This window comes from Glycine max, chromosome 4 (genome assembly GCF_000004515.6).
Source record: "Glycine max cultivar Williams 82 chromosome 4, Glycine_max_v4.0, whole genome shotgun sequence".
In the NCBI taxonomy this organism is placed as follows: Eukaryota; Viridiplantae; Streptophyta; class Magnoliopsida; order Fabales; family Fabaceae; genus Glycine; species Glycine max.
In genome coordinates, this window is record NC_016091.4 from 30699580 (window position 1) to 30715871 (window position 16292).

General features: G+C 34.1%; 1 protein-coding gene across 1 annotated transcript; it reads right to left on the reverse strand.

Moving 5' to 3' along the window:
* Nucleotides 1–5550: 5550 nt before the first annotated feature.
* On the reverse strand, nucleotides 5551–14758 carry LOC100795335 (uncharacterized). Its single transcript, XM_006579126.1, has 4 exons — nucleotides 14678–14758; nucleotides 14348–14445; nucleotides 13963–14176; nucleotides 5551–5595 (listed from the first exon to the last, which is right to left on the reverse strand). Exons 1-4 carry the CDS (start codon nucleotides 14756–14758, stop codon nucleotides 5551–5553), a joined length of 438 nt encoding a protein of 145 aa, XP_006579189.1.
* Between the last annotated feature and the right edge of the window lie 1534 nt (nucleotides 14759–16292).

The window sequence follows — 16292 nt, forward strand, 5'->3', positions numbered from 1 at the left end:
TGAAAATAGCATCGGAAGAGAAGCCAAACCTCGTCCAACACAAACAAAAATGAAAAACTAACATGCATGTAAGAATGCATACATGAAAACAACACTACTCTTGCTTTAAACAAATTGAGATTTAAGGGTAAAAATGTTGAATCTCAAGTACCCGTAAATTTATTTCAGTTTTTTTTTGCTTGTTGCAAAAAAATTGAAACTTTAGGGGTAAAAATGTTGAATCTCAAGTACCAAAAGAAAAAAGGTTTTCTAATATAAAATCTTAAATATAAGATTATATACTTTTTCCTCTTAAATTAGATATGACTCAATGTTAGGTTATTCTTTCTACAATAAATAGGAAAATTGTCATAAGAGAACAATGAATTGTGGCTTTTAAACCTTAGAAGAGAACCAACGGAATGCACAAACTTGTTTACTCCAAAAAAAGCCATGTCCTTTGAAGTTGCAGAAAATCTGATATGCATATGTATGAGGCATCCTTGCTGCATTCCTATTTTCCTTTGTTAACTAATTGTTCACTTTGTTTCTCAACTTTTGACTAAGAGAACCAAAAGAGCCTAATTATTAAATGCTGAAAAGAGACAAAATCAGATAGTGCATCAACAAAGGCAAAGAAACAAAAATGCGCATGGCAAAACGATTTATGAGTAGCTTGATATGGCATTTAAAGGAAAGGAATGTAACTTAAAATGCATGCCCCTTGGTACACGCTTTAGGGGAGTACCCAAAATAAATATAAATTGCAGAAGATTGAAAGATGTCGCAAGCCAAGAAGGACCAAAAAGAGAAGGCAGATACAATTTGCAACTCACATGTCATCTCCAAGTATGCCTCCATGATCGTTGTTGAGAAAACCATGTCAAAACCTCACTTCCTCTTTGATCATCAAGCAGTCTATAGTTTATAGATATAGGAACCTGAAACAGCGAATAATGATTAACAACAACATTCAATCTTGTTTCCAATGAAACTGGATCATCAATTATTATGCTTATTAATAAATATCCTATAAAAACCGCTTCGTTGTGCACAAAACTTATGCCGTCAAGTAATTTTGATAGCCTATCCATCCCATCCTGTACATCAGTAGCATTTTCAGTATGATTGGGAAAACCTTCAAGGCCTGGAAACATTTTCTTTGTCCTGTGTTTTAAAGACAATATATTAGAAGAGAGTGGTAACCAATGTCATTGATACCTAAAGTTTGATGCGGTAAATCTTAAAATACTCTTGCATTTTCGATTTCCAGCTAATGGAAGTTTCCAAAGCCAGGAAATTCCCTTCATGTGTTGCCACTGCAGAAGAAACTCCACCTTAAACCAATATGCCTGTGGTTCCTTCCTCTCCAAATGCCAAACCTATCAACATGTGGACACACTGCAATGGGCTTAATTTTTAACAATTGAAAATAAAAGCCTCCAGGAAATTTTTTTTGGAAAAATTTAACATTTTGAAACAATAATCCACGGTAACCAGAACTGTCTTCTCCACGATTTCTAAGTGCTTGATGAATTGCGCTACACAAAATTATTTTTAAAAAATAGTTGATTACACGAATGCTCATTGGTAAACCCAGAAAGAAAACAAACCAACGCAATACAAATAGAAAACACTCACCAATAGTCATTTCTCTCGCTAAACCCCCTATGAATATCTTTCTGCAATCAATGGGTCCAAGGTAATTAGATAGAACCAAATCTAAGAAATTTGGAGAAAGGGAGCAAAAACAAAGTTGAAAAATCAGTAAGAAAAAATAACTATTATTAAGATAAAAACATGCATAACAAAAAAAAAATTAAAACCTTCCAAATAGAAACAAATAGTAATGAAACAAACATGCATAACAGCAAAAGGGAAAAAAGTTGCCTAGTGGATGCTTCTTCGCGATAGTCTGGGAAAATAAAAAGGAACAAAAAATAGAGTTGTAAAAATCAGTAAGAAAAAATAACTTTATCAAGAAGGAACATGCATAACAACAAACAAAATTAAAACATTGCAAATAGAGACAAATAGTACCAAAACAAACATGCATGACAACAAAAGGGAAAAAAACTTGCCTGCATGATGCTTTTTCGTCGATAGCCCGAGAAAATAAAATAAAAAACAAAAAAAGTTATAAAATCAGTAAGAAAAAATAACTATTATTAAGAAAAAAACATGCATAACAACAAACAAAATTAAAACCTTCCAAATAGAAACAACTTGCCTGCTGAATGCTTCTTCGTCGGTAGCCCGGAAAAATAAAAAGGAACCAAAAACACAGTTGAAAAATCAATAACAAAAAATAAATATTATTAAAAAGAAAACATGTATAACAACAAACAAAATTAAAACCTTGCAAATAGAGACAAATAACAACCCCAAAAAAGGGGAAAAATAGTTCAAAATGACACCTTTATTATTCAACACCGTCCTGACCTTTAGCACCGCCGTTGTTACTGTAGTCTGTCCCAAAAATCAAATCACAAAAAATCAGACCAAAGAATAGAATGAAGATGAGAAGAGAATCATATTAAAAACAGAAAATGCAACATGCACAACACAAAGAAAATGACTTTCTTGCAGCTGGTTGTGTTCGAATCGGAAGAGAAAAGAAGAAAATAGAAGAAGAAAGAAAGAAAGGAAGGAAGAGACAACCAACTCTACAGGAGAAATAAGGAGAGAAATGCAATTGTATAATCCCTCAACCTACGCGTCAACAAATGAAGAAGGACAAACTGCATGTGTCAACAAATGAACAAGGAAAAAATACATGTGCCAACAAATGAAGCAAGGTTAAAATGACCATAAATACAGGAAAAGAGACAGGTGTCAATTTTCTAAGAAGGGACACACCAGTAATTTTTTTGGGGTTCTCTTTTATAATATATATAGTAGATAGATAGTAGATTAGATTGATTTGTATTTTCTAAATCTATCTAAGAAAGATAAGTAATACAATATGTAGTTAATGTAAAATAAAATTACATTTTTGTTTGATAATATATTGATACGTCATCTCAATATATATGAAATTTCTCTGTCCATCTGCTTGTCATTGGCAGATGTCAACGACAGGACAATGCAATTTTTTTTTCACTTTTCACTTTTTTTTTTCTGTTTTTTAGTTTGATTTTTGTTTAAGTTGTTCTTTGCATGGGTCCCACTGCTAATATATATTAAATCTGATCAGGAGCTTGTCACGTGTCTAACTGTTAGACAATGCAATATTTTTTTTGTCTGTTTCTTAGTTTGATTTTTTTTTAAAACCGTTCTTAGTTTGATTTTTTTTTAAAACCGTTATTTGCATAAGTTATTTTATTCATACGGGATATTATTAAGTAACAGATATAAAAAAATTACTTATGCAAAGCACACAAATTAAATTTATAAATTTTTATATATTAAAAATATCTAAATAAAGAAGAAACTTCTAAAATTAGTTCATTAGATCATTTTTGTTTTCATTTTGTTTGTGATTCATTCTTTGGTGATCATTATGACTTGAGGTCGGGGTGTGCTAGAAATCTCATGCCCTCCCAATATTCTTCCACGGTATAACTCCATTTTTTTTTTCTAGAACACCTTTTAATTATTTATTTTTCCGTATAAAAAGATTTCTCAAAAAAATATTATAAATAAATTTATTTTGATATAAAAGAAATGTGTAATATTAATCAAATTTTAATTTATATTTTTTTTTACTAAATTGTATAAAGAAGTTTATATGGTTAATAATTGTTTCTCACACTTCTTATCTGTCATGCTTTTACGTCTTTTTCCATATCTGAAAAGATAAGCAGCACAACACAAATCAAACGACGTCACACGTAATCTCGTTGAAACCACAACAAATTTATACTCTTCATTGAAAAATCACAACCTTTCACACAACTATATTATTGGAAATAAAAGCAAGCGAGATCGAAGCAAGAGTTGTCTTCCATGAAAGACAAAAACATATCATAACTCGCCAATTAACCTATATCTAAACAAGGAAGTCACAATGTGACTCTTTGTGAGGTTTGCGAGCTAGACCTCCACTGTTGCACATGATTGGGTTTGGCAAGTAGAGGATTTCTCATCTAACATTTACAATCAGGTCGGCGCGAAGATGAGCAATACAAAGAGGGGTTGAAGGTACGTTTCATTGGAAGATGATTCTGACTAGCTCGATTGGTCAAACCTCATCCACTACTGAGCATTGTTGTGTCTTCTTCTTTGCCTTCGTCAACATGCTACTGCCGGTGATGGTAATGAGACAATTGTTGTTAGGTGAGGCGACAATTCCGGTCGCGCAGGGAGGTTGAGATGGAGATGAGAGCAGGGACGAGCAGTAGTATTCTTGGGTCGACGGTGAGAGGTAGAGTGGCAAAAGGAGAAGATGTCCTTACCCATTGTGATTGTGAATAATTGGTGAATGTAATTATTATCGTTATTAAATGATTAAACTAAATGAAGAGAATAATAACAATAATAGGAGAGTGAATATTGTTGTTGTTTGTGGTTTCAAATTCATCTTTACTTCATTCACTTAGTGATTTTTAACTTTTTAAATAAAAAAGATAGTGACGATTTTTATCCATCAGTATGTTAATTTAACTATTTTAAAATTTAAAATACTTATTGACACTAATTTTTCTAACGAAAAATTGAAAAAAAGAACCAAAATCGCATATTCCAAAAACATAAAAAACTAAAATAAAAATTTTAAACATAATATTCCAAAGCGAAACAACTACAAAACGTAATGAATCAAAAACGATATTAAACCATTTTAAAATTTAAAAGTTCACAGTTTCTAACAAAGAATTAAAAAAAACTAAAATGATATTTTAAAATATAAAAGAGCATAATAAAACTTTTGATTTAAAGTTTTATTGATTTAACTACAAATAGGCCGAAGAGGCTACATCTATTTTCACTGATTTAAACTAATGCAAAGATTAGATTATATTAAATTGAACTTTGTTACTTAGGATGAAGAAGAAGAAGATTTCCACCAAAATTGCCTTCAGAAATTAGAATATCGTATTCTCTAGTTGCTGTGATTGTTTCTTTTATTTTCATTACTCAATACTCATTTATCAATTACTCAAATAATCTAATTTGTTATTAGTTGATAATTTACTCAATTCTTTGTGAGATTTGACCCTACTCATTTTTATCTTGACACGATCCATGTGCATTTCCTAGGGGTCTATTTCGGTGTAAAGTATCTTGAATAGATAAGATGATTCAAATTTAAAAGTAATCATAACGCAGTACCTTTTCTTTTGTTAAATTATGCCATACATAAATAACAGGTGTATAAAGAATAAATATATTATTGCTCTCTGTTCTTTTACAATTTAATGAATAGCAGCTAATAAACAAGTACCTTAATCCTCCCCTATATAACTTTCTACTTTCAATGCGTAGTATATTTGCCATTTTGGTTCCAAACATCCCTCCTTGATAAGAGAATTTCTAATCATATCTTTCATATACTCAGCCAAAAGATATGATAGAAAATTTGCTATGTGCAGTGATGATAAAACGCAGCTAGGTACGGTTACTGCATTGATGCTAATCCAACGAGAAGTCATCGAGCCATATGAGCATTTCATTCCTCTTCCATGTCATGAACCACAAAACAAATGAAGCAATTGTAACTAGTTAAGCAAATGAATATCAAATTAAGGTAACAACTTTAAAAAGGAGAAATTTGATCTTCGATGAACATGGAGTAATTCAACTATGGGCAAATTTCCCCAAAGCGGGTGCTTTTACAAAATATTTCTCCAAATGGGGTCCTTTCGAAAAATATTACATGAGGGGGCTCTTTTCTACATACTTTGCATGGATAATATAGCAAACCGCCACTTCTAGTGACGAGTTTGCTGGGAAAACGCCACGTGGCACGGAAAACGCCACTCGTAGTGGCGAGTTGCCCAGCTGCAGGCCTAAAGGGGAGTTGCAACTGCAACTTGCGATTTGAGTGCAAGTTGCAACTCCCATTGGCAACTCCCATTGTATAATTAAATTAGTTTTATATTTTATTTTGTAGTTTCCAGTAAAATAATTTGTATGATGATTTTTTTTAAGTAATTATTAATTAAAACTAAATGTCAGCTTTCAAGTAATTTTTTTAAATACATACATAAATTTAAATAAATTACCAATTTATTTTCCGATAAACAAAGTTCAAAGCTAAAACAAATGTCACAAATCTTCTTGATTAATTTTAATATAAAAAATAAAACTCTTTTCAAACTTCTGTTTTCTTCGTTGAGTTATATTTGAAAGGAGAAAAGGATTTTAAACTTTTCGTAGAGTTATTCTAATTTTGCGGTTATCATTCCCATTGGCAATTTAGGGCAGTATAAATACATACTCAAATATCAGTTTTCCTCACGCTGTTTCCATTGTATTTTTGGGATTTTTTAAATACATACATAAATTAGAGTTTAAAATAACTCTACGAAAAGTTTAAAATCCTTTTCTCCTTTCAAATATAACTCAACGAAGAAAACAGAAGTTTGAAAAGAGTTTTATTTTTTATATTAAAATTAATCAATAAGATTTGTGACATTTGTTTTAGCTTTGAACTTTGTTTATCGGAAAATAAATTGATAATTTATTTAAATTTATGTATGTATTTAAAAAAATTACTTGAAAGTTGACATTTAGTTTTAATTAATAATTACTTAAAAAAAATTATCATACAAATTATTTTACTGGAAACTACAAAATAAAATATAAAACTAATTTAATTATACAATGGGAGTTGCCAATGGGAGTTGCAACTTGCACTCAAATCGCAAGTTGCAGCTGCAACTCCCCTTTAGGCCTGTAGCTGGGCAACTCGCCACTACGAGTGGCGTTTTCCGTGCCACGTGGCGTTTTCCCAGCAAACTCGCCACTAGGAGTGGCGGTTTGCTATATTATCCATGCAAAGGACGTAGAAAAGAGCCCCCTCATGTAATATTTTTCGAAAGGACCCCCTTTGGGGAAATATTTTGTAAAAGCACCCGCTTTAGGAAAATTTGCCTTCAACTATGCATCATGTAGGTTAAAGTGCATTGATGAACATTTACATTTTAGTCCTCAAAACTTATTTACATTTTATATTAGTCCTTAATATAAAGTTTAATCACTTACCAACTTCACATCCTTCTTCATGAAGGGGCGGGGAAAGGTTTCTAACACGGGTGTACTACAACCTTGCTCCTTTCACACATGGGTGGAGTTAACACAGTCAAGCTTCTACTAACCAAGTTCCACCAAATTTGCACAGCCGATAAATTTTTTATTGAGGATTAAATTGTAAAAATAAGAGTAAAATACTACAATGTAAGAAGTTTCGAGGACTAAAATGTAAAAGTGCGTCCATGCACCCTAACTTACATGGTACATTAATTGCTGCACATGTTCTTTCAGTTGCATTACAGTAGAAGGCTTAAATGCAGGTACAGTATACAAGCAATAAGAAAAGAAAAAGTTGAAATCAATATCTCCAATAGGGAAAATATAATACTTTGAGAAAACTAAATTCATTGGATTCATTAAACTAAGAAAATAGATGGGAATAGTAAGTACCACTCACCGATATAAATTACGAATCATGCATATAGCAGAAAAAATCAACCATAATGGACACTCAATTCCACTATGACGTGCATATACCCCCCAAGAAACAATTATTTTCAATTTGTTTTCTTTTACTGCTGATTCTTCACTTGTAAACAAATTTATGAGAAAGTTGTTTAGTTGCAGTATGACAAATGGAAGCAAAAACAGCTTTTGTGAATTAACATATCAAATCCATCTGTAAATACATTTATAGAGTGATTTGTCATATTTATGGAAAGAATCTAGATAATAAGTCTATGCTTTTTATTGCACATTTTAGATGAATTAATGATTTAGTTTATTATATTTGGCCTGTAATAGCATATTTGAATTAATTAATTGAGAATTTGGTGAATAAACTTCAGTTCTAGATCAAATCAACTGCAGATTCTGACAATTAGCCATTTTTGAAACAGGAATAAAAGTAGTAGATCTTTTAGTTTCTTATAGTCGTGGAGGAAAAATAGGACTTTTTGGTGGAGCTGGAGTGGGTAAAATGGTACTGATTATGGAATTGATCAATAACATTGCTTCAGCAAAATGGGTATAACTAGAGTTACTCAAATGCAATCAAGGCGATTCTAACAATGTTGGAGATCTAAAGACAGAGTTATACCATTGGCTTAAATACGTTTTTGGTCCTTGTAAGGTAGTGCTTATTCATTTTTGGTCTCTATAAGTTCATTTTTTTAATTTTACTCCCCATAAGTTGATGTTTTTCCAATTTTGGTCCCTATAAGATATTTTACTCATTTTTAGTCTCCTTATGTTTGTGTTTTTCCAATTTTGGTTCCTGTATGATTTTAATTTTTTTTCATTTATAGTCCCCATAAGTTTGTGCTTACAGGGACCAAAATTGGAAAAATATAAACATACAAGGACTAAAATGAGCAAATTATCTCACAAAGACCAAAATTGATAAGGTACAAATTTATAAGGACTAAACTTAGAAAAAAAATGAACTTACAAGGACCAAAAATGAAAAAAATGCTAACTTACAGGACCAAAAACATATTTATAATTTTCATGTTTAGGCAGAAAGCTAGTTGCATTGTTTTGTTTTCATAAAATAGTATCAAAGAACACAGTCATGCTTTTTTCTAGTAACTGACAGTCTGACACAACATTAGTCTGTCTCATCTCATTATGTTGGTAGTTGATTAGATGATAGTTGATAGTTGATAGTTTTAGAGAATTGTTTTAGAAAGAAGACTATGTCATTGATTTCTTGGATAAATTACAACATACCAATTGCCTATTTATAGGCTCAAGTCACCAATCTCTCAATGGTGGTGAATGTTTCTACATTACTTTAGGTCTTTCTAGAGTTTTCATGATAGATTAGTATCATTATAGTTCTAGATTCTTCTATCTTATACATACACTTATAGTTCTAGATTGTTCTACCATATTCATACTCACTATAGTTCTAGGATATTCTACTATTTTCATACATATTATATTTAAGAATACTCTAGAAATTTGTAGCAATTTCAACACTCCTCCTTGATGCAAATTTCTGTGACTCCGAGCATAGCTCGTAATTCTTCAAATCTTGGTCTCGGCAACGCCTTTGTGAATATGTCTGCAATTTGATCTTCTGTTCTGCAGTAGTCGAGTTTGATCTCTTTAGTTGCTTCAGCTTCTCTGATAAAGTGATACTTGATTGCTATGTGTTTTGTTCTGCTGTGATGAACTGGATTCTTCGCCATTGCAATTGCTGATTTGTTGTCGCAATTGATTTTAGTAGGCTCATCTTGTTTTTCTCCCATGTCTTCAAGTATCCTACGAAGCCATATAGCTTGACTCGTTGCTTCAGCAGCTGCCATGTACTCTGTTTCTGCTGTTGATTATGCTACTGTAGCTTGCTTCTTCGATGCCCAAGAGAACATTCCCGATCCTAGTGAGAAAGCATAGCCAGAGGTACTCTTCATGTCATTTGCCGAACCTGCCCAATCACTGTCGGTGTAGCCAAGTAATTCTGAGTTGGTTTCGGTAGTATACCATATATCGAACTCTTTTGTTCCTTGTAGATACCTCAGAATTCTTTTTCCTGCTCCAAAGTGTATTTGACTTGGGCTTTGCATGAATCTTGATAGAAGACTTGTAGCATACATTATGTCAAGCTGTGTAGCTATCAAATATAGGAGGCTTCCAATTAGACTTCGGTATTTGGATGCATCAGCTTCTGGTGCTCCATCATTCTTCTGTAGTTTCTCATTTGTTATGAGTGGAGTAGCAACAGGTTTGCAACCATACATCTTGAATTTCTTAAGTAAGCCTTTTGTGTATTTCTTTTGCGAGATGAATATCCCTTCATTTCTTGGACTTACCTCTATGCCGAGGAAGTAACTCATCAAACCAAGGTCGGTAATCTCAAAGGTCTTCATCATGTCTCCTTTAAACTCCATCATCATCTTAGTATTGTTTCCCGTGTAAATAAGATCATCTACATATAGAGAGAGTAAGAGAGTGTACTTACCTCGAGCCTTGATGTAAAGTGTAGGCTCACTCTTGCTCCTCCTGAATCCTCGATCCATGAAATATTGATCGATTCTACTATACCATGCTCGAGGTGCTTGCTTCAAACCGTAGAGTGCTTTTCTTAGTCTTAACACTTTGCTTTTTTTGCCTTCAGACACGAATCCTTGTGGCTGCTCCACGTAGATCTCTTCTTCAGGTACGCCGTTAAGGAAGGTGGATTTGACATCTAGTTGATGGATACTCCATCCTTTTTGTGATGCAAGAGCTATTAGAGCTCTTATGGTATCAAGATGAGCTACTAGTGCAAATGCCTCATTGTAGTCAATTCTGGGTTGTTGTGAGTAACCCTTAGCTACTAGCCTCGTCTTGTGTTTCTGTATGGTGCCATCAGGGTTGAGCTTTGTCTTATAGACCCACTTAACCCCAATGATATCTTTTCCATGGGGATGATTTACTAACTCCCATGTGTTGTTTTTCTCGATCATCTGTATCTCTTCTCCCATTGCCTTGACCCATACTTCCTGCTTTGACGCTTCTTCAAAGCTTCCAGGTTCAAGTATGGCCAAGTTATAGGTTTCATATATGTCCACCAAAGATCTTATTCGTCTCGGAGTAGACTTTGGTGATGATAGTTCTTGATTTTGTTGTTGTGGTGGAGGTGAAGGTGGTTCACCTGGGTCTTCTTCCTCAGCTTCTTCTTGAGGTAGTTGAGCGGGTATAAGAACGTTCTTCTCTACTTTTTCTTCATCCCAATTCCAAGAAGCTTACTCATCAACTTCAACATCTCGACTGATGACGAGTTTCTTAGTTTGTAAGTTATAGACAAAGTAGCCCTTAGAGATATTGTTATACCAAAGGAAGATACCTCGTATAGTCTTGTCTTCAAGCTTGTGCCTCTTCACGTTTGGAATATGAATGTAGCATATAGATCCAAAGACCCTTAGGTGCTTTGTTGATGGTTTCTTCCCGTTCCAAGCTTCAATTGGAGTCTTGTCTTTTACAGACTTAGTTGGACATCTATTGAGTATGTAAATAGCAGTGTAGACTGCTTCAGCCCAAAATGTGTTAGGTAGTCCCTTCTCCTTGAGCATCGATCTAGCCATTTCCATAATTGTGCGATTCTTTCTCTCGGACACTCCATTTTGTTGAGGAGAATATGCGAATGTAAGTTGTCGCTCAATGCCTTCATCCTCACAAAATCTTTCAAACTCGCGAGAGGTGTACTCTTTGTCGCGATCACTTCTTAGTACTTTTATCCGTTTTCCTCTTTGATTTTTAGCAAGGGCCTTGAACTTTTTGAATACCCCAAAGACTTCTGATTTTTATTTTAGAAAATGTACCCATGTCATTCTAGAGAAGTCATCAATGAAGAGTATGAAGTACCTGTTGTTCTCATGTGATGGCGTCCTCATTGGTCCACAGACGTCCGTATGTATCAACTCCAATAGATCTTTTGCTCTCCATGCTCCGCTTGTTGAGAAAGGAAATCGGTGTTGCTTACCAAGGAGACATCCTTCACACACTTCATTGTTCTCCTTTATGCTTGGAAGATCTCTCATCATGTTCTTCTTATGTAACAACTTCAAGGCATGTGTGTTGAAGTGGCCAAATCTTAGATGCCATATCCATGAATCATCAACTTGTACCTTCATGGCAATTTTTGTTGCATATTTTAAATTTAGAGGGAAGCTTCTATTGCTCTTATTCATCTTTACTTGGGCTATCTAAGACCTTTTATTTTTGTTGTCTAAGATTTTGCATACACCTCCTTCAAAGTGAAGTGTGTAGCCTCTCTCGATCATTTGACCAATGCTTAGAAGATTTTCTTTTAGGATGGGAACTAGTAAGACATCATGGATGAGTCACGTACCTTTATCTGTCTCCACTATGACAGTGCCTTTGCCTTTTGATTCAACCACACTTCCATTTCCCAGTCAAACTTTGACTTTGACAGACTCTTCAATGCTTTTGAAAATAGTCTCATCCTTGGCCTTGTGATTGCTACATCCACTATCCAAGTACCAGCTTCCTCCCTTTTCTTTTATTGAGTCTTGAGTGGCATAGAACATACATTGTTCTTGATCATGCTCCTCTGCGATATTAGCTTGATGCCTATTTTTTTGCGACAATTTTTCTCTACGTGCCCGAACTTCTTGCAATGGTTGCATTGTGGCATATTACAGAACCAACAATTTTTCTCTGCGTGGCCTTGCCTTTTGCATATATTGCATGGAGAATTTTTATCTGTTTTGTTCTTAAGGAAATTCCTAGAACCTTCTCTTCTTCTGGAAGTTTCTCCATAATTTTTCTTTCCTCCATTTTCTTTGTTTTGGGGCTGAAATTTAAACTTTGACGGGAAGGCATAGTAATTAGAATTTTCTCAACAATTTTCTTGTCAAGAATATCTTCCCCAAAAGTTCTCATTTGATTAACTATTTCTTTAACTTTAGAATAGTAATCTTTAACTGTCTCAGACTCTTTCATTTTCAATAGTTCAAAATCTCTTCTTAGAGATTGAAGTTTAATGGCACGTACCTTAACACTTCCTTGAAACTCCTCCTGCAATGTGTTCCACGCTTCTTTGGCAATCTTAGCTCCCATAATTCTTGGGAAAATTGGATCAGTCACCGCTTGTTGCAAGGTGAACAACGCCTTTGAATTTTTCTGTTTATTTTTCTTCAACTCTTTTTCTTGAGATGCATTAAGAGCTGAAGTATCTGTGGGAACGGTGAAGCCTTCTTCTACTATGTCCCATAAATCTTGAGATGAAAAATATGTTTCCATTTTAACACCCCAGAAATCATAATTTTCACCATTGAAGATAGGGACAGAAATAGTTGACGATTGAGTAGTGTTATCCATAGCTTAGAAAAAATATTATTGGAGTGGGTTAATAGTACAAAGGAGATTTTTGAAGTAGTTGGGAGGATTTAGGAATGGTAGGTAGGTAATATAACTACGCCCAATGTATGATCGAACGTAGCTCTGATACCACTGTTGGAAGTTGGTTAGATGATAGTTGATAGTTGATAGTTTTAGAGAATTATTTTAGAAAGAAGGCTATGTCATTGATTTCTTGGATAAATTACAACATACCAATTGCCTATTTATAGGCTCAAGTCACCAACCTCTCAATGGTGGTGAATGTTTCTACATTACTTTAGGTCTTTCTAGAGTTTTCATGATAGATTAGTATCATGATAGTTCTAGATTCTTCTATCTTATACATACACTTATAGTTCTAGATTGTTCTACCATATTCATACTCACTATAGTTCTAGGATATTCTACTATTTTCATACATATTATATTTAAGAATACTCTAGAAATTTGTAGCAATTTCAACACATTATAATAGAAGAAGAAATCCCCAAGGCCTAATAAAAGACCTATCATACCCCTATTTTGACAGACACTGGCTAGAAAACAAAGACTTACCTACGGGATTCTGAAGGAAAATAGAAGTATAAATAGACATCAAGAGGCACATAATAAGGGATTTTGAGAGAGATCCCATCTTGAATCTCATGATCTACCTATAACACCCTCAAACTATCTATTGCTTAGTCTGATTTCATCAAGGAATGAATATGCTCCACTGAGATAGATTATACTATCAAATTTTGGTAGAATATAAACGTGATTGGACATATTTCAAGTTCTTGGTTTGATGCTGGGGAAAATATTGAGAACATCAAGAACACAAGGTCACTCCCAAAAATGGGTTCATTCTCTTTTCTTCTATTTTATTATTCTCGAACCTAATCTCTATAACTAAATAATTCATCCAAAGCGTACATCAGATATCTATTAGTCACAGTAGAGCAAACACCGCACATATTAGAAATCAACTGACACACTCAAGCAGGTTTTGCAGCATACCATTATAAAGGTCCATGTTCGACCTGGATCATTGTACCGTGCAAGCAAACAACCAGGCTGAGGTTTAAGACCATCTTTAATAATATTGGCACGCAGGGTTTTCTCCTTTTCACGAACAATATCCTCTGTGGGTTTTCCGCTAAACTTCATTATTGCAACAATGCCTCCTTCAACCTTTCTCAAGCGAGCTGTTTCTTGATTAGGATTTGGCAAACTGGTCAACATTAAAACAGTAAGCACAAACCTTTAAATTCAACTAAAGATATTACACTTTTTTATGTTTATTATTTTCTACAAAACTGTATTTCTTTATTAAGCCAAGGCAAGCATCTCTTAGCACAAAATTTATTCAAATTTCAAAACAAGCAAAACTCAGTAGACATACCTTTCTGTTTCTTTGTCAAATGGAAGAACTATTTGGATTGACAGTTTGGACAGGTCAGCATCATTGGCTTGAGTGAATACAGGAGTAGTCATTGGTATCTTCTCAGTTATAAAAAGTAAATTTCAACCACTTCCTATTGAAGAAGTTGAAGCACTGTTGCTAGCTCACAAAGCTTGATTGCTGAAGTTACGAAAACATACTTCTGAATCGCATTCAATTAATCTCACTCAGGTGAACCCTAACTCTTCTTCGTCATTTTTTTTTGATTCTCATGTAGCGTCAAACAAGTCTTCACAATAGTATGATTTTTTTGGTCATGGAAATTTTAACCACGACATCCACCGTGGAGGTGGCGGTGGCGGTCGTGGCTATAAGGGAGGATGCTTCGGAATTAATATGGTCATACTGCATCTGTCTGTCACTATAGGTTTGATCAGGTCTATCAACCAAATCCTTCACTCACTCTACATGATCCTTCAAATCAAGGAAATACTCCGACTAACAACTTTAGTCAAAATCAGTATTCTAGTCAAGGAAATGGTTCTGGTCAAAATAACTATGGACAAAACAATGGGTTCAGATCATCAAATTCATGGAGTCAAGGTACCAATCAAAACAGGTCAATGCAAAACAATCAATAGAATCAACAGTCTCCAAGTGCAATGATTGCAAACTCTAATTCTAACTTTCAGACTGGTACCCCTATAACTTGGTTACTAGATTCAGGTGCCTCATTTCATGTGATAGGGGAATCACAAAACATACAACAACTCAATAAATTTGCTCTAGATAATGGTGTATATTTTGAATTTCATCCTAATCATTGTCTTGTGAAATCACAGGGAGCCAATGAGATCTTGCTTCAAGGCTCACTTAGACTTGATGATTTATATGTCTTCCCAAACCTTCATCTCCAAGGCTCAATTGTTGCCAGTTCAGCTTCTTGTTTTGTTTCAAATTCTGTAACCAATGTCTGTCCTGATGTAAATAATGCTAATTCTGATGTAAAAACTATTTCTGTTGCAAGTGCACGTACTAGAACAGATTCTCAAACTCTTTGGCACCTTAGATTGGGCCACTCTAGTTTTGATGTTTTGAGACTTGTTCTCAATCATTGTAAGATACCAATCTCTAAGAAAAATGTCTTCGAATTTTGTACAACTTGCTATGTTGGTAAATCTCAAAGGTTACATGCCTCCTTATCTGAAACAATTTATAATCAACCTTTGGAATTAATATATAGTGATCTATGGGGTCCTGCACATATTCCTTCCAAAAATGGTTTACTATTACATAACCTTTGTTGATGCCTATTCTAGGTTCACATGGATTTATCTGCTTACAAAAATAAATCAGAAACCTTCATTGTTTTCCAACAGTTCAAGTTAATGGCTAAACTTCAGTTTAATTCCAAAATTAAAAGTGTTCAAACAGACTGGGGAGGGGAGTTTAGACCTCTAACCAATTTTTTAGCAAGCCAGGGTATCACTCATAGATTGATCTGTCCTCACACTAATCGTCAAAATGATGTAGTCGAGAGGAAACACAAACGTATTGTGGAATTAGGACTCACCTAAAACAAGCCTCCCTACCTCTCAAGTTCTGGGATTTTGCTTTCACTACAACAGTATATTTGATTAGTAGATTACCTACCATCTCTCTAAACTTTAATGTTCCCTATACTGTTTTATTCAACAAAAACCCAGATTATAACTTCCTTAAAGCCTTTGGTTGCTCTTGTTTTCCCTTCCTTAGACCTTACAATCGTCACAAACTTGAATTTAGGTCTCATGAGTGTGTTTTTCTTGGGTATTCCACCTCTCTTAAGGGCTGCAAGTGCCTTTCTCCTACTGGCAAACTTTTCATCTCCAAGGATATTGTTTTCAATGAAGTTAAATTTCCTTATTCAGATTTGTTTTTATCTTCTCCTAAGCCTGTGTCACCC

Bases quoted from the DNA above. Each gene is read 5' to 3' on its own strand.
- LOC100795335 (XM_006579126.1), bottom strand. From the start codon at position 14,758: ATGCAGTATGACCATATTAATTCCGAAGCATCCTCCCTTATAGCCACG. The intron at 14,177-14,347 runs GTATGTCTACTG...AATGTTGACCAG, and splicing joins TTTGACAAAGAAACAGAAAG to TTTGCCAAATCCTAATCAAG. The intron at 5,596-13,962 runs GTATGCTGCAAA...ATGACATGGAAG, and splicing joins GAACATGGACCTTTATAATG to AGGAATGAAATGCTCATATG.